This window comes from Neoarius graeffei, chromosome 2, assembly GCF_027579695.1.
Source record: "Neoarius graeffei isolate fNeoGra1 chromosome 2, fNeoGra1.pri, whole genome shotgun sequence".
Classification (NCBI taxonomy): Eukaryota; Metazoa; Chordata; class Actinopteri; order Siluriformes; family Ariidae; genus Neoarius; species Neoarius graeffei.
In genome coordinates this window covers 12,679,646-12,705,561 of record NC_083570.1, presented here as the reverse complement: position 1 = coordinate 12,705,561, position 25,916 = coordinate 12,679,646, and the positions used below count along the sequence as shown (strand labels likewise).

At 42.3% G+C, this 25,916-nt stretch overlaps 1 protein-coding gene across 1 annotated transcript; it reads right to left on the bottom strand.

The window, feature by feature from the left end:
• Nucleotides 1-360: 360 nt before the first annotated feature.
• On the bottom strand, nt 361-10,761 carry LOC132881055 (tripartite motif-containing protein 16-like). The gene is made up of 6 exons (XM_060913827.1): nt 10,108-10,761; nt 6,463-6,558; nt 6,057-6,290; nt 3,550-3,709; nt 3,168-3,224; nt 361-1,370 (listed from the first exon to the last, which is right to left on the bottom strand). The coding sequence occupies exons 1-6, from the start codon at nt 10,696-10,698 to the stop codon at nt 820-822; spliced, it is 1,689 nt and encodes a 562-aa protein (XP_060769810.1). The 5' UTR covers nt 10,699-10,761; the 3' UTR covers nt 361-819.
• Nucleotides 10,762-25,916: the final 15,155 nt, after the last annotated feature.

Below are 25,916 nucleotides of genomic sequence, written 5' to 3'. Positions count from 1 at the left end.
GACAGATAGTCAGTTTAGGTTGGGTAATAATTCTGTGATATTATTAAATTTCCCCTTGAGTGATTAATGATAAAAAATCTGACAATACTTCACATAAAAAGATACACATTGAGATATGATCCAAGATATTTTTTCACTGCCCCATAGTGGCCATAGCAGGTAACTACAGTTTCTAGAACCCATTACCAAGGAGGACAGACATCATCTTTTTATTCATGTGGATCTTAAAATATCTCGGATTGTGTAAAGTTTGTTGTTGTGATTGTATTCTGGAGAGGCGATGCCCTAAAGACATAAAAAAGAACAGACATGAAGACATGGGGATGATCCTGAAAATTCCTGGAAAGCTTTATTTTGGTCTCCATCTTCATGAAAAAACAAACCATTTCTCTGAGAACTAAAACAGGTTATTAGTAATGAAATATTTCTGAGCGAAACATCCACATTTTAAGGGTTTATTAGAGTCAGTAAACATTTTAACCAAAGCATTATTACCAAATTGCAAATTATTATATTTACAAACATAAAACCCAATAAATACAGACTTTAGAGAAAGTTCAGGCATTTTGCTGCACTAATTTCAGAAAATCAGTAGAGATTTTATATTTTATTGGCCGTACATTCAGATCTTACAATTTCATTTCCTTTATATCTGTAACTGATGATTCTAGACTGATGCTAAATGCAGAGTTTTAACATTTAGTGTTTTTAATGATTTAATGTTCGTAATTTTTTTTCACAATTGAGGATCAATAAGGAAATGTGCATGGAGTTCTTTTTTAATCAACAAATTAGTGACTATAAAACACCAAAAACTCATTATTTTTTTGGATCGCACAACCTCACAGTTGGTCCTGATTTCCACCAGTAGATCCTGAACCCAGCGTATAGAGGCTGAGTGAATGTGGTGTGGACTCTGTGGAGGAGCTTCATCGTGTCAGAGACGCTGTAGAAGGACAGAGTTCCTGCACTGTGATCCACATACACTCCTATTCTGGAGGGGGATGGAACTCTGAGATCAGTCGCAATGTTGTTGTGATAGAAAAAGAGAGAAGAAGAAGAAGAAGAAGAAGACTGCAGACTCCAGGACTGATTGTTAAGTCCAAACCCACACTCATCACCCCAACCTTTCCTTCTGATGTCTTTATATGAGACTGATATGTACACATATCCCTCACCGCTCCACTCCACCTCCCAGTAACAGCGTCCACACACTCTCTCCTTACACAACACCTGCCTGTAGGAGTCAAATCTCTCTGGATGATCAGAGTACGGCTGCTTTCTCTCACTGCGCATCACCACTCTGTTCTTCTCAGACAGAATGAGGCGATAATTTACTGTGTTGGGATCCAGAGTCAGATCACAGAAATCTAAACACATGAGAAATGTGAACATGTTAGATATTAATCACAGCATAGATTTATGTGGAGTGTGTGTGTGTGTGTGTTTGCATGTTGTACAGGCCCTCCAGGATTTCGCGATGTTGCGATTTGCAACTTCAACGCAAATTCAACCAATCCCTGCGAATTCAGAGCGGGGCTGCAATTATATCCAATCACCGCAACTTTCCCGCAAATTTGACCAATCGTTGGCGTCGACAAACTACCTTCCACCTTACTTCCGTGTTTCCGTTCAAGAGAAGCAGCATGTGCGCAGCGTTGCCAGATTGGGCGATTTTAAGTGCATTTTGGCGGGTTTTGAACATATTTTGGGCTGAAAAAAATCAGCAACGCTGTGCGAGTCAGTGTTTATGTAGGCTTAAATTCTGTTACTGAAAGTGTGTTATGTTTACAGTGAAGGACTGTGTGCACTTTACATTATTTTTTTACTTAATACAAGAAATTAATGGATGCCAACATTTTTGCCAAAATGGTATTTTATTTTCCATTGTTTAGGCAGCTTCAGCATCATACTGTGAGATTCTGTTCAAATTGTTTTTTTCTTCTATGAAGCCTGAGTCATTTATTTTATTAGTTTATAATTATTGTTTAATTTAGTCTTCAGGAGAGACTGCCTGCACACAGTACTAGTATTAATAGGGTTTTTTTTCTTACATGAAAGCTGAGGCATTTATATTATATTTTAAGGTAACTTCATGTTGTGCTGTGAGGTTCTATGCTCTTTAACTTTTGAACCAACAGGTGCATTTGGATAAGTAAAGCCTATTTTTCTGCATTTTTGTAGTCCTGGTAATCTTTTATATTCGTAAGGTTGTTTATAGGACCATTTCTCAGTGTCTTTGTTTTTTTAATCAATAGTTTTTCAGTAATGACTTAATATTTACCATATCACTCAATTTTAATCACAAAAAGAGAAAATCACAATTTCTCGCAACTTTCACTTCCTCCCGCAATGTAATCACAACAAAAACCTAAAAAACACCGCAACTTTCATCACAACTTTTTGGAAAACCCCCCGGAACATCAGACATTTTATCCCACAACAATCACAAAAAATGCCCGCGAAATCCTGGGGGGACTGCATATTGTACGTGTGTGTGTGGGTTTGTGCATGGTCAACGTGTGTGTGTGTGTGTGTGTGTCTTCTGGATAGACGTGTGTATGTTTGTGCATGTTCTACATTTGTGTATGTGTGTTTGTGCATGTCGTACGTGTGTGTTTCAGCATATTGTACGTGTGTGTGCCTTCGTACATCTTGTAGACATGCGTGTGTCTTTGTAAATGTTGTAGACACGTGTGTGTTTCTGCATGTTGTAGATATGTGTGTGCGCGTGCGTTTGTGCAGGTTGTAGACACGTGTGCATGTGTGTGTTGCAGACGTGTGTGATTGTGCATGTTCTAGACACGTGTGCGTGTGTGCATGTTCTAGACACGTGTTTGTGTATGTCATAGACGTGTGTGTGTGCGCGTGTTACAAAGACGTGTATATGTTTATGCATATTGTACATGTTTGTGTGTTTGTGAATGTTGTACGCACGTGTGTGTGTTTTGTGCATGTTCTACGTGTGGGTGTGTTTTTGCGCATGTCGTGTGTGTGTGTGTTCATGTTGTAGATGTGTGTGTTTGCTTTTGCGTGTTCTAGACACGTGTGTATGTTTGTGCACATTGTAGATGTGTAAGTGTATTTGTGCGTGTTGTAGTCACGTGTGTGTGCGCGCGCGTGTTCTAGACGCGCGTGTGTGTGTGTGTGTGTGTGTGTAGACGTACATTTCAGAAACTCATCTCTGCTCTTTGGCTCTGAGAGTAAAATCTGAACGTCTTCAACTGTGGAGACAGAAATAAAATGGTCTGATGGTAAAACCCATAAAATCAGACATTTGTGTAAATCATCACTTGTGTGTAGATCAGAAATGTGTGTAGATCAGACGTCACACTTCAGTCTTGAAGCACCAGAGTGCAGAGTTTCTCAGCTCGAACACAAACTCATTCACATCAGCAGTTCATCATCAAGACTCGAATCAGGTGAGTGTTAAAAACTCTAACCTGTGCAGTGCTTTGGTGCTCAGGAACAAAGACTGACACCTCGACATCACTCTGTCACCGAGCAAATAAAGACTTCCCTCACTCCAGCAGGAACAGATCCTCTTACCATGTTCAGGGATTTTGACGAGTTCCTCCTGGCAGAATTCCTCGAGTCTCTTTTTCAGAGCAGAGAGAGATTTCCTCACTCCATCAAATGAGAGATGTTGATTGACAGTGATGCTGGTTAAGTCCTCACGTCCAGAAGAGAGACAGAGAGACTGGAAACTCTACAGAGAGAAAGAAAGAAACATCATGAAGTTAAAAAAAGTGTACCAAAGGAACGAATAACATCAGAGCAAATCAAGGCAAGGCAAGGCAAGTTTATTTATATAGCACATTTCATACACAGTGGCAGTTCAATGTGCTTTACAGAAGTAAAAGCAGAACAGTAAACAATAGAAAATAAAATTACATAAAATAATTGGGGAAGAAAAATAAGAATTAAACAATAGTAGAAATAAAATAATAAAATGAAATAAAAGTTCAAAAAAGCAATCAGCCTCGAGATTAATTATGATTATGGGTTTAACTCATAAAGCGCGCTCTTCCCGTGGCTCTTCCACGAGGATCACCAAAAATCGTCCCGCAGACAAAATCTATGAGGATCACCAAATAAAATTGTCCCGCAGACACAATCTACGAGGATCACCAAATAAAATCGTCCCGCAGACAAAATCTACGAGGATCACCAAATAAAATCGTCCCGCAGACAAAATCTACGAGGATCACCAAAAATCGTCCCGCAGACAAAATCTATGAGGATCACATAAAGCGCGCTCTTACCGTGGCTCTTCCACAAGGATCACCAAAAATCGTCCCGCAGACACAATCTACGAGGATCACCAAATTAAATCGTCCCGCAGACAAAATCTACGAGGATCATCAAAAAATCGTCCCGCAGACAAAATCTACGAGGATCACAGTAACAAAGAATTAAAGTAAAAGTAAAATCATTAAAATCCAAGATTAAAAAGAAATTAAAATAAAGAAAGTAAAATCATTAAAATCAAAATTAAAAGAAATTATGTTAAAGGAAATTAATTACTTAGGTAAAAATTAATCAAGTGAAAGCATCTGAAAACAGCTTTGTCTTGAGCCTGGATTTAAAACTAACAACAGTAGGAGCATTTTTGATATCATCTGGAAGTTGGTTCCAAAGCTTAGCAGCATAGCAACTAAAGGCTGCTTCACCACACTTCGTTTTGACAGCTGGTATTACTAGCAAGTTTTTCTCCTGTGATCATAGAGACCTAGTTGGTGCATATAATTGAAACATATCCAATAGGTAGCTGGGTCCCATCCCATTTAATGTTTTAAATAGAAGAAGTAATGCTTTAAAGTCAATTCTATAGCTCACTGGGAGCCAGTGCAGAGACCTTAGGATTGGAGTGATATGGACTACCCTTTTTGTTCTTGTAAGAACCCTTGCTGCTGCATTTTGGATTAGTTGAAGCTCTTTGATGGTCTTTTTTGGAAGACCTGTGAAAAGGCTATTGCAGTAATCAACCCTACTGGAGATGAAAGCATGAATAAGTTTTTCTAGATCATGTTTTGACATGAGACCCCTGAGTTTAGAAATGTTTTTTAGGTGATAGAATGCAGACTTTTTTACCACTTTCATATGACTGTTGAAGTTAAGTTCGCTGTCAATAAGGACACCAAGGTTTTTGACAGTATCCTTTGCTTTAAGCCCCTTAGTTTCAAGAACAGTGGCAATCCTAAGCCTTTCCTCCTTTTTGCCAAATATAATTGCTTCAGTTTTATCTGCGTTCAGCTGAAGAAAATTGTAAGACATCCATTTGTTAATTTGGTCAATGCATCTATGAAGAGACTCAAAAGGGGCATAGTCATTAGGTGACATAGCTAAGTAAAGCTGAGTGTCATCTGCATAGCTATGGAAGTTTATTGAGTTATTCTTAATAATTTGTCCAAGTGGGAGCATATAAAGGTTGAATAGTAATGGTCCCAGGATTGAGCCCTGGGGAACCCCACAGTTCAAGGACACGGGTGATGAACTGTGGCCTCCAATGGCCACATAAAAAAATCTTTGTTGTAGGTAAGATTTTAACCAGTTGATTACTATACCAGTAAATCCAACCCAATGCTCCAGTCGATGTAACAGTATGGAATGATCTACCGTGTCAAATGCAGCACTTAAGTCTAAAAGCACCAAGACTGATGTTTTACCAGCATCAGAATTAAGACGTAGGTCATTCATGACTTTAGTAAGAGCTGTTTCAGTGCTATGATTGGCACGAAAACCTGACTGAAACTTATCAAAACATCCGTTTAATGTCAGGAAGGCAGTTAATTGATTAAAAACAATTTTTTCAATTATTTTACCAACGAATGGCAAATTGGATATGGGCCTGTAGTTGTTGAGTACTGAGACATCCAGGTTATTCTTTTTCAGTAGGGGTTTTACAACCGCTTTTTTCAGAGATGAGGGAAACATGCCAGTTCGTAAGGAGGTGTTGATAATCTGAAGTACCTCGTCTGATATTAGGTGAAGAACAGATTTTGAGAGAGTGTGTGAGGAACAGCTGGCTCTGTAGATCAGACAGTGAGTGTTACCTGGAGGAAATGGATGTGATCGTGTGTGTGTGAAAGCTGCTCCAGCTCAGTGACTCTCCTCTGAAGATCAGCAATCTCCTGCTCCAGTTGCTCCAGGAGTCGTTCAGCTCGACTCAGTTCAGCCTTCTCCTGATCTCTGATCAGCTCCGTCACCTCCGAGCGCTTTTTCTCCATGGAGCTGATCAGCTCAGTAAAGATCCTCTCACTGTCCTCCACTGCTGTCTGTGCACTGTGCTGTTAGGACACACACACACACACACACACACACACACACACACACACACACACACACACACACATGATTTAAAGCTCATCTATCATTCCCTCTCTTACTGGGGCTGTAAATGACTCGTTGTCCATGTTGTGTGTGTTTCTAGGAGCAGCTCTGTCTCTGCTCACTGCTCACCTTTATAGTGTTCACAGCCTGTTTCAGCTCCTGCACCTTCTTCTGCTTCTCCTGGAGTCTCTGCTGGGATTTCATCTGCTCCTCCTTTAACTCACTCTGAGGACAAATAAAATCCATTTCACTGTTTATACATGATGAGGTTATGAGCTCAGTGGGTGAATATTAACTGCAGATAAAGGGTTAAAGTTCACTCGGGTTCTACGGAGCACCTTATTAAAGTGTAAAAGGCTGGATGTCGGGGGTTTTAAAGTTTACTGAAGTTAAACACTCAAATGTATTTTAGTATTTCAGGACTATGAGTGAGAACCACTGGGTCACATCACAAATAACCGCAACAACTTTTATTCCTTGATGTGTTTTTTATTATGAATAAAACTGAGTCCGTTGACATGATTGTCAGAATATCATGTTGCTTTGCATCAACAACTCCACCATTAACTTAAACTCATTTCAACATTATTATCATTATTACGATAAAAATATCATCCTAAATCTGAGTAAAGCAGGAGGTTGTCCAATCTAATCCCCAAAGAGCAGATTTTCATTTCAACCAATCAGAAGCCAGAACTGATCAAACTCATCATGTGAATGTATGAACAGTCCTAGTAAAGGCAGTGAGGTGAGGAAACGACTCCCCAAACATTTCAACTAATTGGATGGCTTTATTGGTGAATTATGCCTCCAAAAAAGAACTTTACAGCCGAGGAAGGCGAGGACATTAAAAAGTCACTTGTTGTTAAACAACAACAGAAAACCATCATGGACCTGGTGACGGAAGTGAAGTCGCTAAGGGTACGCTGACACTTGCACGATTCCGTGGCACGCATTGGCATGACTCGAGTCGTGCCAGTGCGCAAACTAGTCGTAAACTGGCGTGAAGTGTGCGTAAACCCGTCGTGACTGCGTGCCATGTCAGGACGAGAATTTTGAAATGTTCAAAATTTTGGTCACGACAAAATTTCACGACCGGGTCGTGAACTATGCGCAAACTGTTCGTGATCTCCTCGTGAACTCTTCGGGATGATGCGGGAGGATGCGTGCCAGTGCGTGGAAGTGCGCGCCGTGCCAGTGCGTGGAAGTGCGCGCCATGCCACGACTGTCACGAACTGCCATGCATAGTTCACGAACAGCTCACGTCAAATTCACGAGTAGTTCACGACATGTTCACGAATTGGTGCGCGTCGCAGCGTGGCCGTGCCTTCCCACTGACACGGTCACGCATTGATGGCACAAGCAGTTCACGACTAGTTTACGCACTTCACGAACAGTTTGCGCATGGCACGAGCAGTTCACGAGCAGTTCACGACTACTGCGCGACAGTGGCGCTCGCGTCGGTGCGGGGGTATATATAGGGCTTCCCGGACACTTCTCGCCATTCACAATTTTTTTTCTTGCTTTTTTCTTTAATGTCTTTTATTTTCTATTCCTTCATGACTTTTTTTTGGGGGGGGGTTTCGTTTCTTTTATTTCAAAAATGGAACAACTGTGGATGCAGCTCATGAAGCTACTACCATTCTTTCTTGCCAAGGGACAGCACCAGCAGGGGACATGTAGTAATGTGACAGGTAGTCTCACTGATCCTTTGCATCCTTCTGGGTATGATGGCCGGTTAGAGGCAGCAGCCCCTGCAGGTGTCGGTCAGTCCTCCATCCACCAGGGATCAGATCATGTGTGTCCGGATCTTCGCGGTCCACTTCTGAAATTGTGTGTGGGTATCTGATGAGGATGAGGTTGTGCATGACACAGGCGTGTCCAAGTTGGCACGACACCGTCCGAATTGCGCAAACTCGTCGTGCCAATGCGGGAAGTGCGTAAACTATGCGCAAACTATGCGTGAACTCGTCGTGCCAGTTCGTGAATGTGGACGGGCACGCATTCGTGAACTCGTCGTGAACTATGCGTGAACTAGTCGTGAACAGTGCGGGAGCCTCCCAGTTCGTGCCCCAAAATGGCACGACTTGCCACGACAAAATCGTGGCCAAAAGTCATGCAAGTGTCAGCCTAGGGTAAGGCTGCAGAACGCCGAGAAGGACCGGCGGCGCTTCGCCCACCTGGAAAGCAGAGTTACTGAACTGGAACAGCACACCAGGATGAACGACGTCATCGTCACTGGGATTCAGATTAAACCCAGGTCATATGCAAAAATGGTGACAAGGGAGGGAGAATCTGACAAACTGGGCAGCAACTCTGTGGAGTAACAAGTGTTGGCATTCCTACACTCAAAGGGAATCGATTGATTGCAGCAACATCGAGGCCTGACACATTCTACCCAGGAGAGACAAGGAAAACACTGCCATCATAATGAGATTCGTCAATCGAAAACATAAAGCTGCATTGCTGAAACAAGGAAGGAAACTGAAAAGTACAAACGTCTACATCAATGAGCACCTGACAAAACGCAATGCTGACATCACCAGAGAAGCACGTTATCTGAAGAAAGAAAATAAAATCAATCTACATGGATAACCAACTGCAAAGTATTCATTAAGCTGAACGGTACACCAGAGGAGGCGAGAGTTCTGGTCATACGAAACATCGAGGACTTGGATAGATACCAGTGATGGCTATCGGGACTGTAAGATAATCGATACCGATGAGGGTGCATCAGTTGCCCTCACTTTCATAAAATCTGATGCATTTTTGTTTGGGTGTTCCTTTTCACCAATAAAGACATCCTGTAAATTTTTTTTACCATATTCAAAAGTCTAATGGTGGCACCATGAGGTTCATTTTTTGCCAAAAAAACGCTAATTTTATGTTTTCGCATGAGGTTTGAATCACAATGTTGGACTCCATTTATTGATTTCTTGTGACCCAGAGATCATGTTAAGAACCTTTGCAAGGGATTGAGAAGCATTAATGTGATTCATAACACATTTGTATTGTTTAAAAGTAGTTGAACAATGATTCAATGAACAGCTAAAACTCAAACTGTGCTTGATAATAGATTTAGAATATGTACTAAAAATGTGTATCTAAGATATTTGGTATACTCTATAAGGTACCATAATGCTTCATGAAAAGTGATAGAAATTTTGTCATAAAATAGCAGCTTTTTCCATAACTTTGAGCTCCTGGTGCCACCATTAAACTTTTGAATTTTGTCAAAATATTTCACCCAGTGTGTTTTTTTACCAAAAGGAACATAAAAACAAAAATGCATCATGATTGGAGGAACTTTTCATTTTTAGGGGGCAACTGATGCACCCTAATATATATATATATATATATATATATATATATATATATATATATATATATATATATATATTTTTTTTATTATGGCGGAAAGTGATGTTTGATTAACGGTGGTATAGAGGGTTAGGATTTGATAAGTTATTTACTTCTTCCTGATCCTTTCCGAACATTATTATGTTATTGCCTTGCAACTACGCTATCCCGTTTGTTCATGACTATGTTTTGATCATTGCATTTTTTTATTTTGATTTTTTTCTTTACTGTTCAGAACAAATCAATCAATCAATCAATCAATCAATCAATCAGTTGTTTAAAGACGGAGACCGAAAGATTAAAGAAGTGAAATAAGGTGTGGCTTCTACATGGAGTGAAAACCTTCAGCCACTTTAGATTAGAAATGTAAACTGTATGAAATGACTCTGAATTAATTAGACTTGCATTTCTCACCTGTTTTTCACTTCTGTATGCTTTAACTGAGACGGTGTCGTGGCTTTTGTGTTCATCCGTCATACACAGATAACAGATGAAGCTTTGGTCAGTACGACAGTAGATCTCCAGTACTTTATCATGCTCAGAGCAGATCTTCTCTTGTAGATTTCCAGAAGCTTCAACTAACTTGTGCTTTTTCCAGGAAGAAACTTCATAGTGAGGTTTCAGATGAGTCTCACAAAAGGAGGCCAGACACATCAGACAGGACTTGACAGCTTTGTGTTTTCTCCCGGTGCAGAAATCACACTCCACATCTCCAGGTCCAGCGTAACAGTGAGCAGGAGAAGCAGCTTGGACTTCAGTCTTCTTCAGTTTCTCCACCACTTCAGCCAGCATGTTGTTTCTGCGTAGAACAGGCCTTGGTGTGAAAGTGTCTCTGCACTGAGGACAGCGATAAACTCCGCTCTTATCATCCTGATCCCAGCAGTCATTAATACACACCTTACAGAAACTGTGACCACAGTGGATCGTCACTGGATCCTTCAGTAGGTCCAGACACACTGAACAGAGGAACTGGTCCTGATCTACTGAAATACTGGCTTCGGCCATTTTCTTGAACTCACACAATGCGAGAGAGAGAGACTGAGTTTTGTTTTCTCTGAAATGAGGAGTCACTTCCTGCTTCTGTGCATGTGTGTGAGAGAGAGAGAAAGGGAGGGGAAAAGAATGAGTGAGAGAGAGAGAAGGAGTACAGAGATCATGTGTGATTGGTGTTTTCCTTCATGATGTGTTATGTTGTGGAAGTCTGAACCTTAAACATAGCCAAAAATACACTGACATGAAAGGAATCACATTGAAGCTCTTTTCTTTTATTGTATAAAACAATTTGAGCACTGAGTGATATCCAGGATACACACTGAAGTCTAAACTTCCACCAGTCATTTTTAAACTCTGTCCCACTACAAGGGACCCACCCCTAGAAGCGCCCCAAAACAAAATGGCGGCTCCTGTTCATATCATTTTAAAAGGACGTTTGCTTGAACACAGACTTCTGATTGGCTGCCCAATGGAGGCTTCTCATTGGCTAAAGCACAACTTCTGCTGAATTTGAAATTAAACTGAATCGCTTGTATTTCCCACCATATGACATCTTACAGTTTTAACCACACAATGGCATTTCTGTGTTTAGCACGCTATGCACTTTTACAATGATAACAATCAGTCGTGAAGAAACACAAGATGATTCCACACAAGATCCTCTAAATATGTGAACTCGTAAATTGTTCCTCGCCTCAGCTTAATGGAGCCTAGTGTCAGAAAGACCCCGCAGTGTAAGATCATAAATTGAGGCAAAGCAGTGCAGCATAATTTCTCCATGACTTTAGAAAAATATTTGTCATGGGATTATGCACTTGTGTGTGTCATGTCCATAAAATATTGGAATGAGAGAGTACTGACTTTCTAACCTGGCTAACAAAGATACATTCCACAGTCTGACCGACTGACCTTTGTAACACAGAAAGCCTGTCCAACAGTCCAAAGACATGCAGGTTAGGTTAACTGGTGACTCTAAATTGACCGTAGGTGTGAATGTGAGTGTGAATGGTTGTCTGTGTCTATGTGTCAGCCCTGTGATGACGTGGCGACTTGTCCAGGGTGTACCCTGCCTTTCGCCCGTAGTCAGCTGGGATAGGCTCCAGCTTGCCTGCGACCCTGTAGAACAGGATAAAGCGGCTAGAGATAATGAGATGAGTCTGACCGACTGACCTTTGTAACACAGAAAGCCTGTGTAGTGGAACATCTGGACACTGGGGTGTGCTCTTCAGTTGGACAGCGATTGATGTAGTGAATAGGGGAAGAAGAGAATGAAAGGAACAAATTGTGTTGATCCTAAAAATGACCAGAGGAAGAAATACGATGACGTGTGCAGAGCCCTGGGTGAGCATTTCATTGGCAAACACAATGCTATACAGTGACCTGAATGTGATCTTGGATATGAATGTCATGGCAGTATTTGGGCTTTCAATGATTTCTCTGAACTGTTCTTTTTCTGTGGCAGAATAATTGTACAGCATGCATCTTTAAAAAAAAAACAACTAGATTTCAGTGCACAATTTTCTTTGGGTTTTCTGAAATCAACACAGGGCCAAAAGTATACAACCCCAATTCCAAAAAAGTTGGGACAAAGTACAAATTGTAAATAAAAACGGAATGCAATAATTTACAAATCTCAAAAACTGATATTGTATTCACAATAGAACATAGACAACATATCAAATGTCGAAAGTGAGACATTTTGAAATTTCATGCCAAATATTGGCTCATTTGAAATTTCATGACAGCAACACATCTCAAAAAAGTTGGGACAGGGGCAATAAGAGGCTGGAAAAGTTAAAGGTACAAAAAAGGAACAGCTGGAGGACCAAATTGCAACTCATTAGGTCAATTGGCAATAGGTCATTAACATGACTGGGTATAAAAAGAGCATCTTGGAGTGGCAGCAGCTCTCAGAAGTAAAGATGGGAAGAGGATCACCAATCCCCCTAACTCTGTGCCGACAAATAGTGGAGCAATATCAGAAAGGAGTTCGACAGTGTAAAATTGCAAAGAGTTTGAACATATCGTCATCTACAGTGCGTAATATCATCAAAAGATTCAGAGAATCTGGAAGGATCTCTGTGCGTAAGGGTCAAGGCCGCAAGGCCGGATTAACTATATGGGCCTGCGGCACAGTGCCCAGGGGCACTAACCACTCACAGCCAGTGGGGGGGCACCACATGACAGAAACTTTAAAAATATTTTTCGTGAATGTTTGTACACTTAAAATGGTTATACACTTGACATTGTTAAATAGTCATATGTACAGTGGTGCTTGACAGTTTGTGAACCCTTTAGAATTTTCTATATTTCTGTATAAATATGACCCAAAACATCATCAGATTTTCACACAAGTCCTAAAAGTAGATAAAGAGAACCCAGTTAAACAAATGAGACAAAAATATTATACTTGGTCATTTATTTATTGAGGAAAATGATCCAATATTACATATCTGCGAGTGGCAAAAGTATGTGAACCTCTAGGATTAGCAGTTAATTTTAAGGTGAAATTAGAGTCTGGTGTTTTCAATCAATGGGATGACAATCAGGTGTGAGTGGGCACCCTGTTTTATTTAAAGAACAGGGACCTATCAAAGTATGATCTTCACAACACATGTTTGTGGAAGTGTATCATGGCATGAACAAAGGAGATTTCTGAGGACCTCAGAAAAAGTGTTGTTGATGCTCATCAGGCTGGAAAAGGTTACAAAACCATCTCTAAAGAGTTTGGACTCCACTAATCCACAGTCAGACAGATTGAGTACAAATGGAGGAGATTAAAGACCACTGTTACCCTACCCAGGAGTGGTCAACCAACAAAGATCACTCCAAGAGCAAGGTGTGTAATAGTAGGCGAGGTCACAAAGGACCCCAGGGTAACTTCGAAGCAACTGAAGGCCTCTCTCACATTGGCTAATGTTAATGTTCATGAGTCCACCATCAGGAGAACACTGAACAACAATGGTGTGCATGGCAGGGTTGCAAGGAGAAAGCCACTGCTCTCCAAAAGAACATTGCTGCTCATCTGCAGTTTGCTAAAGATAATATGGACAAGCCAGAAGGCTATTAGAAAAATGTTTTGTGGATGGATGAGATCAAATTAGAAATTTTTGCTTTAAATGAGAAGCATTATATTTGGAGAAAGGAAAACACTGCATTCCAGCATAAGAACCTTATCCCATCTGTGAAACATGGTGGTGGTAGTATCACGGTTTGGGCCTGTTTTGCTGCATCTGGTCCAGGACGGCTTGCCATCATTGATGGAACAATGAATTCTGAATTATACCAGCGAATTCTAAAGGAAAATGTCAGGACATCTGTCCATGAACTGAATCTCAAGAGAAGGTGAGTCATGCAGCAAGACAACGACCCTAAGCACACAAGCCGTTCTACCAAAGAATGGTTAAAGAAGAATAAAGTTAATGTTTTGGAATGGCCAAGTCAAAGTCCTGACCTTAATCCTATCGAAATGTTGTGGAAGGACCTGAAGCGAGCAGTTCATGTGAGGAAACCCACCAACATCCCAGAGTTAAAGCTGTTCTGTACGGAGGAATGGGCTAAAATTCCTCCAAGCCGGTGTGCAGGACTGATTGACAGTTACCGGGAACATTGAGTTGCAGTTATTACTGCACAAGGGGGTCACACCAGACACTGAAAGCAAAGGTTCACATACTTTTGCCACTCACAGATATGTAATATTGGATCATTTTCCTCAATAAATAAATGACCAAGTATAATATTTTTGTCTCATTTGTTTAACTGGGTTCTCTTTATCTACTTTTAGGACTTGTGTGAAAATCTGATGATGTTTTAGATCATATTTATGCAGAAATATAGAAAATTCTAAAGGGTTCACAAACTTTCAAGCACCACTATAATTCATTATGAACACTAATTTCATAAGAACAACAACAACAATAATCATAATTCTGAGCAAGAGTGTCCTATATGACCATTAACCCCCCTTTCCTCAACCTGTCAGTTGAGCCAGTCCACCTACGGTGAAATGTATCAATTTTTTAAAAACCGTGGTAGAAATGAAAAATGGACAGACATCAATTGAGTGGTTGTGCGAAGAGAAAATTAAACTAGACCGGACAATTCCCCGGGGGAAATTGTGAGAGGATACAGTGCGCGAAGCAATTCGGTCACGCATGTTCGCTGGCCGTGAATGTGTGACCTGCTATGAAGCTACAATGCCATGATTTATGTGTGTGCTTGAGACAGCAGCCCCTCCCCCCTCTCTGCTCCCTCACTGGCCCCAGTCAGCATGGCGACGGGCCTGAGCAGGAGCGCTAAGACACACAAGATCTTGTCAGTTTTCTGCTCAGGACGAATAACTCGAAAACGAAAGCAGCTATTAACAAAATTCTTTCACAGTGAGCGCTAGAAGGGTTGCCTGAACACACAGATGTATTTTTTTTGTCCCTAGTGTAAAAAATGAGGACGCTACAGCGAGTTAAAAACGAGTGACTTTTCAGCCACGTTTATAATGGGAGTCAATGAGGCCGCTCGCCTGCGCTCTCCTCACTTTGAGGCTTCTCATTCAAAAACTGTAAATCCTATTGGTTAGGTAAACACATTGTGTGAATCAGGACAAGTGTGACTACTACTTTTGAGAAAATTATGTCTGTAGTGTGAAATTTGTGGCTGAAAACAGAGTTGAAGTTTGAAATTTTGAGCATGATTTATGTGTGTGCTTGAGACAGCAGCCCCCCCCCCCGCTCCCTTACTGGCCCCAGTCGGCATGGTGACGGGCCTGAGCAGGAGAGCTAAGACACACAAGGTCTTGTGAGTTTGCTGCTGTTTTCTGCTCAGGACCAGGCCTCGAACAACGACAAATAACTCGACAACGAAAGCAGCTATTCACAAAATTATTTCACAGTGAGCGCTAGAAGGGTCCCCTGAATAAACTGATGTAATTTTTTGTCTGTAGTGTTAAAAATGAGGACACTAGAGCGAGTTAAAAATGAGTGACTTTTCTGTCACATTTATAATGGGTGTCAATGAAGCCTCTCGGCTGCACTCTCCTCAGTTTGAGGCTTCTCATTCAAAAACTGTAAATCCTATCGTTTAGGTAGACACATTGTGTGAATCAGGACAAGTTTTACTACTACTTTTGAGAAATTTATGTCTGTAGAGTGAAATTTGTGGCTGAAACCACAGTTTAAGTGAGAAAGTTTGAGCTATTTTTTCAAGCTCTCTACACTGTAACTAAACGAGCTCCACTGGTGTGTAACGCAATAGATACCCATTCAAAAGCCGGATTTTCTCCCGGAACCCACATGGCGTTTGAGCCGGGACTGATCCGAAAGTGTAGAACCTAGCAGAAAAGTTGAATGCCAGATCCACAGAGGAGAAGTTTTCCTACGTTTTAGAGTTTGAATCATGTCTCTAGGTGAAAGCATGCCAGAGCAGCAGACGTTTGAAAAACGTTGAAAAAGTGCTTTTTTTTAAATTAATTCCATAGAAATGAATGGGTTTTTTTTCGACGATTTTTTCGCAACTATGTCGCGAAAAAATCGTATTCTGTAGAGAAAAGTAATAGCATAGCGAGTCCAATCGAGCCGCACGTTTTGATATATTGTTTGTCTGTGTGCGACGTACGGTTATTGAATTATTCGAAATCGAAATTTGCGTAGGAATAATAAGAAGAAACACGTAGAAGAACAATAGTTGCTGTGCTGCAGCACTGCATCCTAAAAAGAGAAAGACTACAGGCGTGTAGCTGCAATTAAAAATGTTCCAGTGTTAGATCGTTTTTTTTATAAAAACATCGACAACTGCTGTCACTACCAGCGCTGAAGCTGGGGAGGCAGGGGCGCCCCCATGTGGTGGCTAGGGGTGGCTGCAGCCACCCCCAGATTACTCTGAGCCACCCTTTTAGCCACCACAAGGAGGCGCATTGGATTTCTGTAGAGCTAGGAAATATATTTTAAATCACAACACTAAGTTAATGATGTGAAAAGGTTTTTTAACACAAAAGCCAAAACAATAATAATATACAATAGTAAGAACTAGACCGGACAATTCCCCGGGGGAAATTGTGAGAGGATGCAGTGCGCGAAGCAATTCGGTCACGCATGTTTGCTGGCCGTGAATGTGTGACCTGCAATGATGTTTCAATGCAATGATTGTGTGTGTGCTTGAGACAGCAGCCGTCATGAAGAAGAGCTATTCAAGAGTATAACCAAAGTGACTACAGGCGGAAATTAGCATGTACTGCTATAACCTGGGACAGACATCTGTCCTTACCACAAGGATAATGTTTAATTTGTGCACTGTCCCTTTTAAAAATAAAATAAACTCTAAACTCTAAGAAGAGTGTTTGTATGTACGAACAGAAGTGTTCCTAATAAAGTGGACGGCTAAGGTGAAGTGTCATGCCGACCGAGGCTGTTTTTTTTTCACAATAAAAAGAAATTCACAAAATTCTTTCACAGTGAGCGCTAGAAGGGTCTCCTGAATAAAATGATGTATTTTTTTGTTTGTAGTCTTAAAAATAACGACACTAGAGCGATTTAAAAACGAGTGACTTTTCTGTCCCGTTTATAATGCGTGTCAATGAGCTAAGACACACAAGGTCTTGAATTTTGTGCTGTGTTTTACTATGGACCAGACCTCGAACAATGACAAATAACTCGACAACGGAAGCAGCTATTCACAAAATTCTTTCACAGTGAGCGCTAGAAGGGTCTCCTGAATAAAATGATGTATTTTTTTGTTTGTAGTCTTAAAAATAACGACACTAGAGCGATTTAAAAACGAGTGACTTTTCTGTCCCGTTTATAATGCGTGTCAATGAGCTAAGACACACAAGGTCTTGAATTTTGTGCTGTGTTTTACTACGGACCAGACCTCGAACAATGACAAATAACTCGACAACGGAAGCAGCTATTCACAAAATTCTTTCACAGTGAGCGCTAGAAGGGTCTCCTGAATAAAATGATGTATTTTTTTGTTTGTAGTCTTAAAAATAACGACACTAGAGCGATTTAAAAACGAGTGACTTTTCTCTCACGTTTATAATGGGTGTCAATGAAGCCTGTCAGCTGCCCTGTCCTCAGTTTGACGCTTGTCATTCAAAAACTGTAAATCCTATCGTTTATGTACACACATTGTGTGAATCAGGACAAGTTTTCCGACTACTTTTGCGAAAATCATGTCTGTAGAGTGAAATTTGTGGATGAAAACACAGTTTAAGCGAGAAAGTTTGAGCTTTATTTTCAACCTCTCTCCACTCTAAGTTAACGAGCTTCACTGGTGTGTGACGCAATAGACACCCATTCAAAAGCCGGATTTTCTCCCAGAACCCACATGGCGGTTGAGCCGGGACTGAACCGAAAGTGTAGAACCTAGCAGAAAAGTTGAATGCCAGATCCACAGAGGAGAAGTTTTCCTACGTTTTAGAGTTTGAATCACGTCTCTAGGTTAAAGCATGCCAGAGCAGCGGACGTTTGAAAAATGTTGAAAAAGAGCTTTTTTTTCAGTTAATTCCATAGAAATGAATGGGTTTTTTTTGGGCGATTTTTTCGCGACTACGTCACGAAAAAATCGTATTCTGTAGAGAAAAGTAATAGCATAGCGAGTCCGATCGAGCCGCATGTTTTGATATATTGTTTGTCTGTGTGCGACGTACGGTTATTGAGTTATTCGAAATCAAAATTTGCGTAGGAAGAAGAAGAAGAAGAAGAAGAAGAAGAAGAAATACGTAGAAGAACAATAGTTGCAGTGCTTTGCACTGCAACCTATGGGCTCCCCTAGGGGAGCCCATAGGTTGCTGTGCTGCAGCACTGCATCCTAATAAGAAACAGAGCACAATGGGGTCCCTTCGCCCCATCTAAAAGTAAGACAGAGGATCTTGATCATGAAATCCCCCAACTTACAAGAGTTTTGCAGAGAAAGAACGAGGGTGGTGAGGATACACCATCCAATTTATTAGAGCTCACGGTTTTTCTAGAACCATATGCAGAGGTATTCGCAGAAATGTACAAAATCTGCAAGATCGCGCTTGCTTTACCGGTAAGCACTGCAGCCTGTGAGCGCAGTTTTTCTGTTTTAAAACTAATTAAGACAGTGCTGCGAAATTCAATGTCAGATGAAAGGCTGAGTAATTTGGGGTTGCTCAGCATTGAATCCAGGAGGTCAAAGGCCAGAAATCTGTTGGTGTGTTCAAATGCATTGATGTTCATTTACACTAAGTGAAGTAATTTTAAAGGCAAAGGTCAGTAAATTAATGTAGGTACAATTTCACCAGAGTATATTTATTATAATTATAAATCCTAAGCTGCTACATCACTGTGCCCTAATTATTAGTGTAACGCCCCATCTAGTGGTGATATAAGGTACCCTCCATACCCTGATGCTGGCCTCAAGAAACATTAGCAGTAGTCTTGTCAAATATGTCTTGGCCATTGTATTCTGTCATGAATAATAACCTAAATATATTATAAGTTAATATAATTAAAGTGTGATTGCAATAATAGTGTTTAAATATATTAATATAAATAAAGTATATCAATAAATAAATATTTATTTATTTATTTATTTATTTATTTATTTTGGTCGGTTATGCCACCCCAAGAATTTGCCTAGCCCCCACTAGCCACCCTCAGAATTTTTTTCTGCTGGCGCCACTGCGGGGAGGAGGGGATGTGCGAAGCCACTTTAAGCCAGGTAGAGATCAGTTCACACCATGGTGATGAGAAGGAAGACGAGGGTGTTATGGATGTCAACCCAGCGCAGCCGACGCCAGTAGAACACTTCTCTATTTCAACTGATCCTGCGCTATGGGGAGAACATGTCTAGGTTCATACAGAACAGATACTCTTTGAATTGATACACATATGTACATTGTACATCTGAATATGCCGTACTGGATGTTATTTGAATTTATATTTATATTTCGAATTGAGACATTTGAATATGTTGCCTAGATCGATGCTATTTTAATTGATACACATTTTGAATGGACACATTTGAATATGCTGTATTGTATATAGATGGATGCTGTTTAAATTGCTGATGCTGTTTGAATTGATACACATTTTGAATTGAGACATTTTAATATGGATAGAATAGAGTATGGATGCTTTGAAGGTTTTTATTGAGACATACAAATATATGCTGCTCATTTTTGAATAAGACATTTCAATATGCCTACATGCATATCGTTGGTTGTTTTCAGTGAATTTGATGGGCTGATGTAGCCTACTTAATAAATTTTCAATGAGGAAGAATGACCTTGTTTATGTGTACTATTGTTTATGTATATGCTACTATTTTTGACAGCAAAGGGCAAGGTTTGTGAGTGTGTGCAGGAGGTTACAGAACGCGTGCGCGCAGGGTGGTGGTGGTGTGTGTGTGTGTGGGGGGGCACTTGAGGTATAGTGCCCAGGGGCACCGCATTGGCTTAATACGGCACTGCAAGGCCGGAAAACCATACTGGATGCCCGTGATCTTCGGGCCGTTAGACGGCACTGCATCACATACAGGCATGCTTCTGTATTGGAAATCACAAAATAGGCTCAGGAATATTTCCAGAGAACATTATCTGTGAACGCAATTCACCACGCCATCCGCCATTGCCAGCTAAAACTCTATAGTTCAAAGAAGAAGCCATATCTAAACATGATCCAGAAGCGCAGACGTCTTCTCTGGGCCAAGGCTCATTTAAAATGGACTGTGGCAAAGTGGAAAACTGTTCTGTGGTCAGACAAATCAAAATTTGAAGTTCTTTATGGAAATCAGGGACACCGTGTCATTCGGACTAAAGAGGAGAAGGACGACCCAAGTTGTTATCAGTGCTCAGTTCAGAAGCCTGCATCTCTGATGGTATGGGATTGCATTAGTGCGTGTGGCATGGGCAGCTTACACATCTGGAAAGACACCATCAATGCTGAAAGGTATATCCAGGTTCTAGAGCAACATATGCTCCCATCCAGACGACGTCTCTTTCAGGGAAGACCTTGCATTTTCCAACATGACAATGCCAAACCACATACTGCATCAATTACAGCATCATGGCTGTGTAGAAGAAGGGTCCGGGTACTGAACTGGCCAGCCTGCAGTCCAGATCTTTCACCCATACAAAACATTTGGCGCATCATAAAACGGAAGATACGACAAAAGACCTAAGACAGTTGAGCAGCTAGAATACTGCATTAGACAAGAATGGGTTAACATTCCTATCCCTAAACTTGAGCAACTTGTCTCCTCAGTCCCCAGACGTTTACTGACTGTTGTAAAGAGAAAAGGGGATGTCTCACAGTGGTAAACATGGCCTTGTCACAACTTTTTTGAGATGTGTTTTTGTCATGAAATTTAAAATCACCTAATTTTTCTCTTTAAATGATACATTTTCTCAGTTTAAACATTTGATATGTCATCTATGTTCTATTCTGAATAAAATATGGAATTTTGCAACTTCCACATCATTGCATTCGTTTTTATTTACAATTTGTACTTTGTCCCAACTTTTTTGGAATCGGGGTTGTACATAGAGGGCCAAAAATTTACATACAGCACACCTAATATTTGGGTAAAATGTCTCATAGCAAGTCACTTTGACCAAACATTTTTTATTTACCATGAACAAACTTCTGGCTGCATGTTCTCCCCGTGTCCGTGTGGGTTTCCTCCGGGTGCTCCGGTTTCCCCCACAGTCCAAAGACATGCAGGTTAGGTTAACTGGTGACTCTAAGGCCCAATCCCAATTCTAATTTCTACCCCTACCCCTACCCCTTCCCCTCCCCCTTCCCCTTGGCCCTTCCCCTTGAAACTGAGCTACAAGGGATAGGGCTTGAAATTCAACCCTTACGTATTGGGATAGCCCTTCAACGATCGCATACGTCATCGCGTACCTCCGTCAGCGTTTACGTTAGCAAAACGTGACCAAATTCGTCATTGGCTGCGACCAGCCGCTACAGTCAGAGCCAGAGGCAGAACCAGAAATCTCTGCTGGCAGGGTGTGATTTGTTAACTAACACCACTGAATGGGATATCTTTGGCGCTTCGTGCACCACATCCGACAGAATGAGGTGTCAGAACACTCATGTAAACAATAAAAGCGAGAATAACAGAACAAAACGTACGCAGTCAAGCAACCAAAAACAATACTCACTCCCACAGCTTTTTAGCAGCAGCTTGGATTTCAGAAATCGCTGCTCATTCTCAGCTCGAAAGCGAATCAAGCGGCGTGTTGCCTCTGGATAACAACTTAAAACACGTAAATAATGGAGAAAATACATTTATGACAATCTTTCGCCGCGGGAACCGCCATCTTTCTGAAATCCGCATGAAATCTCACTGAAATCCGCATGGCATTGTGGGAAATCACTCAAACCCCTTCGTTCGGAGTCAGCTCCAGGAAAATCTCCGTTTGGAGGGGTACAGAAGCCCTACCCCTTCCCCTACCCCTCCGCGTTAACTGGGATTGGGATACCCCTACCCCTTCACGTGAACGCGCAAAATGGAGGGGAAGGGCCAAGGGGTTGGTCCAAGGGGTGAAATGGGATTCGGCCTAAATTGACCATAGGTGTGAATGTGAGTGTGAATGGTTATCTGTGTCTATGTGTCAGCCCTGTGATGACCTGGCGACTTGTCCAGGGTGTACCCCGCCTTTCGCCCGTAGTCAGCTGGGATAGGCTCCAGCTTGCCTGCGACCCTGTGGAACAGGATAAAGCGGCTAGAGATAATGAGATGAGATGAGAAGCTTCTGGCTGAATTCTGGTTGGATATTTCATGACTCTTCATGGTAGAATTGGTAGAGTTCAATTAAATTTTCTTGTTTTTCTTGGCATGGACTTATAAGCACGGTCCATAATATTTTCAGTCAGGCTGAAGTCAGGGCTTGTTTTAAGCTTAATGTTAGCCTGCTTTATCCTCCACAACCAGCTCTGATACGTGTTTGGGTTCATTGTCCTGTTGTGACTCCCAATCATGTTCAAGTTTCCAATGGTTTGAGGTTATGCTGAAGAATTCTGAGGTAGTCCTCCTTCTTCATTATTCCATCCACTTAGATTAGATTAGATCAAACTTTATTGATCCCTTTAGGAGGGTTCCCTCAGGGAAATTAAAATTCCAGTGGCATCATTACAGGATAAACAGAGAATAGAAAAAAGAGAGAACTTCTAGATAATTAAGTATTTAGAAAACTTCTCGATAAATTAACTATTTACATATACAAATATATTAAAAAAGATCTGAAAAAAGTCCAGCAGGAGAGGTAGTGCACATTTATATTGCACATTGTCCAGTATTGCTTTTTGTCAGGCTAGGCTACTGCTCCTTCCAGTCCTCTGTCCTCCTGTTTCCCCCCCCCCCCCAGAGAGGAGTTGCACAGTCTGATGGCGTGAGGGACAAAGGAGTTTTTAAGTCTGTTAGTCCTGCACTTGGGAAGGAGCATTCTGTCACTGAACAGGCTCCTCTGGTTGCTGATGACGGTGTGCAGAGGGTGACTGGCATCGTCCATGATGTTCAGTAGTTTATCCATAGTCCTCTTCTCTGCCACCGTCACCAGAGAGTCCAGCTTCATGCCGACCACAGAGCCGGCACGCCTGATCAGTTTGTCCAGCCTGGATCTGTCCTTCTTGGATTTGCTGCCCCCCCCAGCACACCACAGTGTAAATCAGGACACTGGCAACCACGGACTGATAGAACATCCAGAGGAGTTTCCTGCAGATGTTAAAGGACCACAGCCTCCTCAGGAAGTACAGCCTGCTCTGTACCTTCCTGTACAGGTGGTTGGTGTTGCAAATCCAGTCCAGCCACAGCCCCAGGTACTTGTAGGAATACATAGCCTCCACCTCGACTCCCTTGATCAGAATTGGTCGTGACCTTGGTCTGGACCTCCCAAAGTCAATGACCAGCTCCTTGATCTTCGAGGCGTTGAGCTGCAGATCATTCCTGTTGAACCAAATGGCAACGTCCCTCACCAGGCTCCTATATTCCTCCTTAATGTCATCCCTGATACACCCCACTATGGCTGTGTCATGGGTGAACTTCTGAATGTGACACAGCTCTGAGTTGTAGCAGAAGTCTGCGGTGTACAGAGTGAAGAGAAGAGGGGCCAGCACCATGCCCTGGGGTGCTCCGGTGCTGCTAATCACAGTGTCAGAAGTGATGTCCTTCAGCCTGATGTACTGTGGTCTGTCAGTGAGGTAGCTGGAGATCCAGGTGACCAGGCAGGGGTCCACCTGCATCCTGTTCAGTTTGTCCTGAAGCATAAGGGGCTGGATGGTGTTGAAGGCACTCAAGAAGTCCAAGAAGAGGATCCTCACTGTGCCATTTCCCTTATCCAGATGCTAGTAGGCTTGGTGTAGCAGGTAGAGGATGGCATCTTCCACACCAACACCTGGCCGGTACGCAAACTGCAGACATTCCTGGGCATGTTGCACCTGAGGTCTGAGGAAGCTGAGGAAGAGCTGCTCCAATGTCTTCATCAGATGTAAAGTGAGTGCCACTGGTCGGAAGTCATTCAGCTCTCTCCCCAGCTGCAGGCTGAGGTTGAAGATACATTGGAGTGGTTCACCCAGTTCAGCAGTGCAGGTCTTCAGTAGTCGGTGACACACCTTGTCCGGGCCTGCTGCTTTCCTGGGATGAGGCTTCCTCAGTTGACCTCTGACCTGATCTGCAGTGATGCATGGAGGAGTCTGTGTTGAGGTGGAGGAGGAGGGGGCTGCTGCAATGACTGGGGGGAGGTATGTTGAAGGAAGAAGGAGAGATGGCTGCAGTGAGGGGGAGGGTGGGGGGGGACGTGGACTGGTTGAACTGGTTGAAGAAGTCATTCAGCTCATTCGCGCTCTCCACTGTCCCCCCCCCACGACTCTGGTCTTTGTGTTGTGGCCTGTGATGGTTTTCATACCTTCCCAGACCTCCCTCATGCTGTTCTCCTTCAGCTTCTGCTCCACCTTTCTCCTGTAGCTGTCCTTAGCTTCCCTCACACAGCGTTTCACCTCCTGCTGTGCTGCTTTCATCACCTCCCTATTCCTGCTCCTGAAGGTGGCCTTCTTCTTGTTGAGGACAGCTTTGACTTCCTGTGTTACCTGTGGCTTGTTATTAGGGTAACACTGTACAGTCTTAGCGGGGGAGATCATGTCTGCACAGAAGTTGAGGTAATCCGTCAGACAGTGTGTCAGCCCCTCTATGTCCTCACAGTGTGGGCTAAGCAGCACATCCCAGTCCGTGGTGTCATAACAGTCTCTGAGGGCATCTTCCATTTCAGGGGACCACCTCCTGATGGAGCTAGCTGTTGCAGGCTGTCTTTGGACTAGGGGGATGTACTTTGGCCATAGACAAACCAGGTTGTGGTCAGACTTCCCTAGTAGGGGGAGGGGTGTGACTCTGTATGCATCCCTCACATTAGCATACAGCAAGTCAATTGTCCTGTTGTTCCTTGTTGGACAGTCCACAACCTGGTAAAAAGCAGCCAAAGTAGAGTCCAAAGTAGTGTGATTAAAGTCCCCAGAAATGATCATAAATGCCTCAGGGTGCTGTGTCTGCAGCCTTGCTGTGACAGAGTGAATCCTCTCACATGCAGCGGCTGCGTCTGCCCTTGGAGGGATGTAAACACAGATGATGATCACATGACTGAACTCCCTCGGCAGATAATATGGCCGCAGGCTAATGGCTAGCAGCTCCAAGTCCAGGCAACATAAAACTGTCTTTACGGAGAAATGTCCGCGGTTACACCAGCAGTTGTTCACGTAGATGATGAGTCCCCCATCTTTGCTTTTCCCGCATACTTTAGTGTCTCTGTCGGCTCTCACAACAATGAATCCATGCAGGTGGACGTTAGCATCCAGTATAAAGTGGGTTAGTCATGTCTCCGTAAAAATAAACAAGCTGCTCTCACGGTAAGTCCGCTGGTTGTTCAGTGTGGATAGCTCGTCAACCTTGTTCAGCAGCAAGTTCACATTCCCCGTTATAATGGAGGGAATAGCTGGTTTGCATTGCCACTGGTTGTCCGCTAGCCTAGCCTTTAGCTTAGCCCCGGCATTGCAGCCCCTGGGTCTCCTCCTCAGCTCCGCCGGGATGTGGTGTCGTATCCCAGCCTGCCCCATTGTTTTCAGGGCCAGCAGCTCCTCTCTCGAACAAGCAAGGAGACTGGCTCCTGGTTGCATGTTAAAGTTAAAAATATCCATGGAATATGAAGAAAATCACACTATGTCTTCATAAGAAGAGCAGAAAAGTAAAAAAGTGGAAAAAAGAGGTTTAAAGAACTAAAAACT

Bases quoted from the DNA above. Each gene is read 5' to 3' on its own strand.
- LOC132881055 (XM_060913827.1), bottom strand. From the start codon at position 10,698: ATGGCCGAAGCCAGTATTTCAGTAGATCAGGACCAGTTCCTCTGTTCA. The intron at 6,559-10,107 runs GTGAGAAATGCA...ATTTGTCCTCAG, and splicing joins CATACAGAAGTGAAAAACAG to AGTGAGTTAAAGGAGGAGCA. The intron at 6,291-6,462 runs GTGAGCAGTGAG...GTGTCCTAACAG, and splicing joins AGGCTGTGAACACTATAAAG to CACAGTGCACAGACAGCAGT.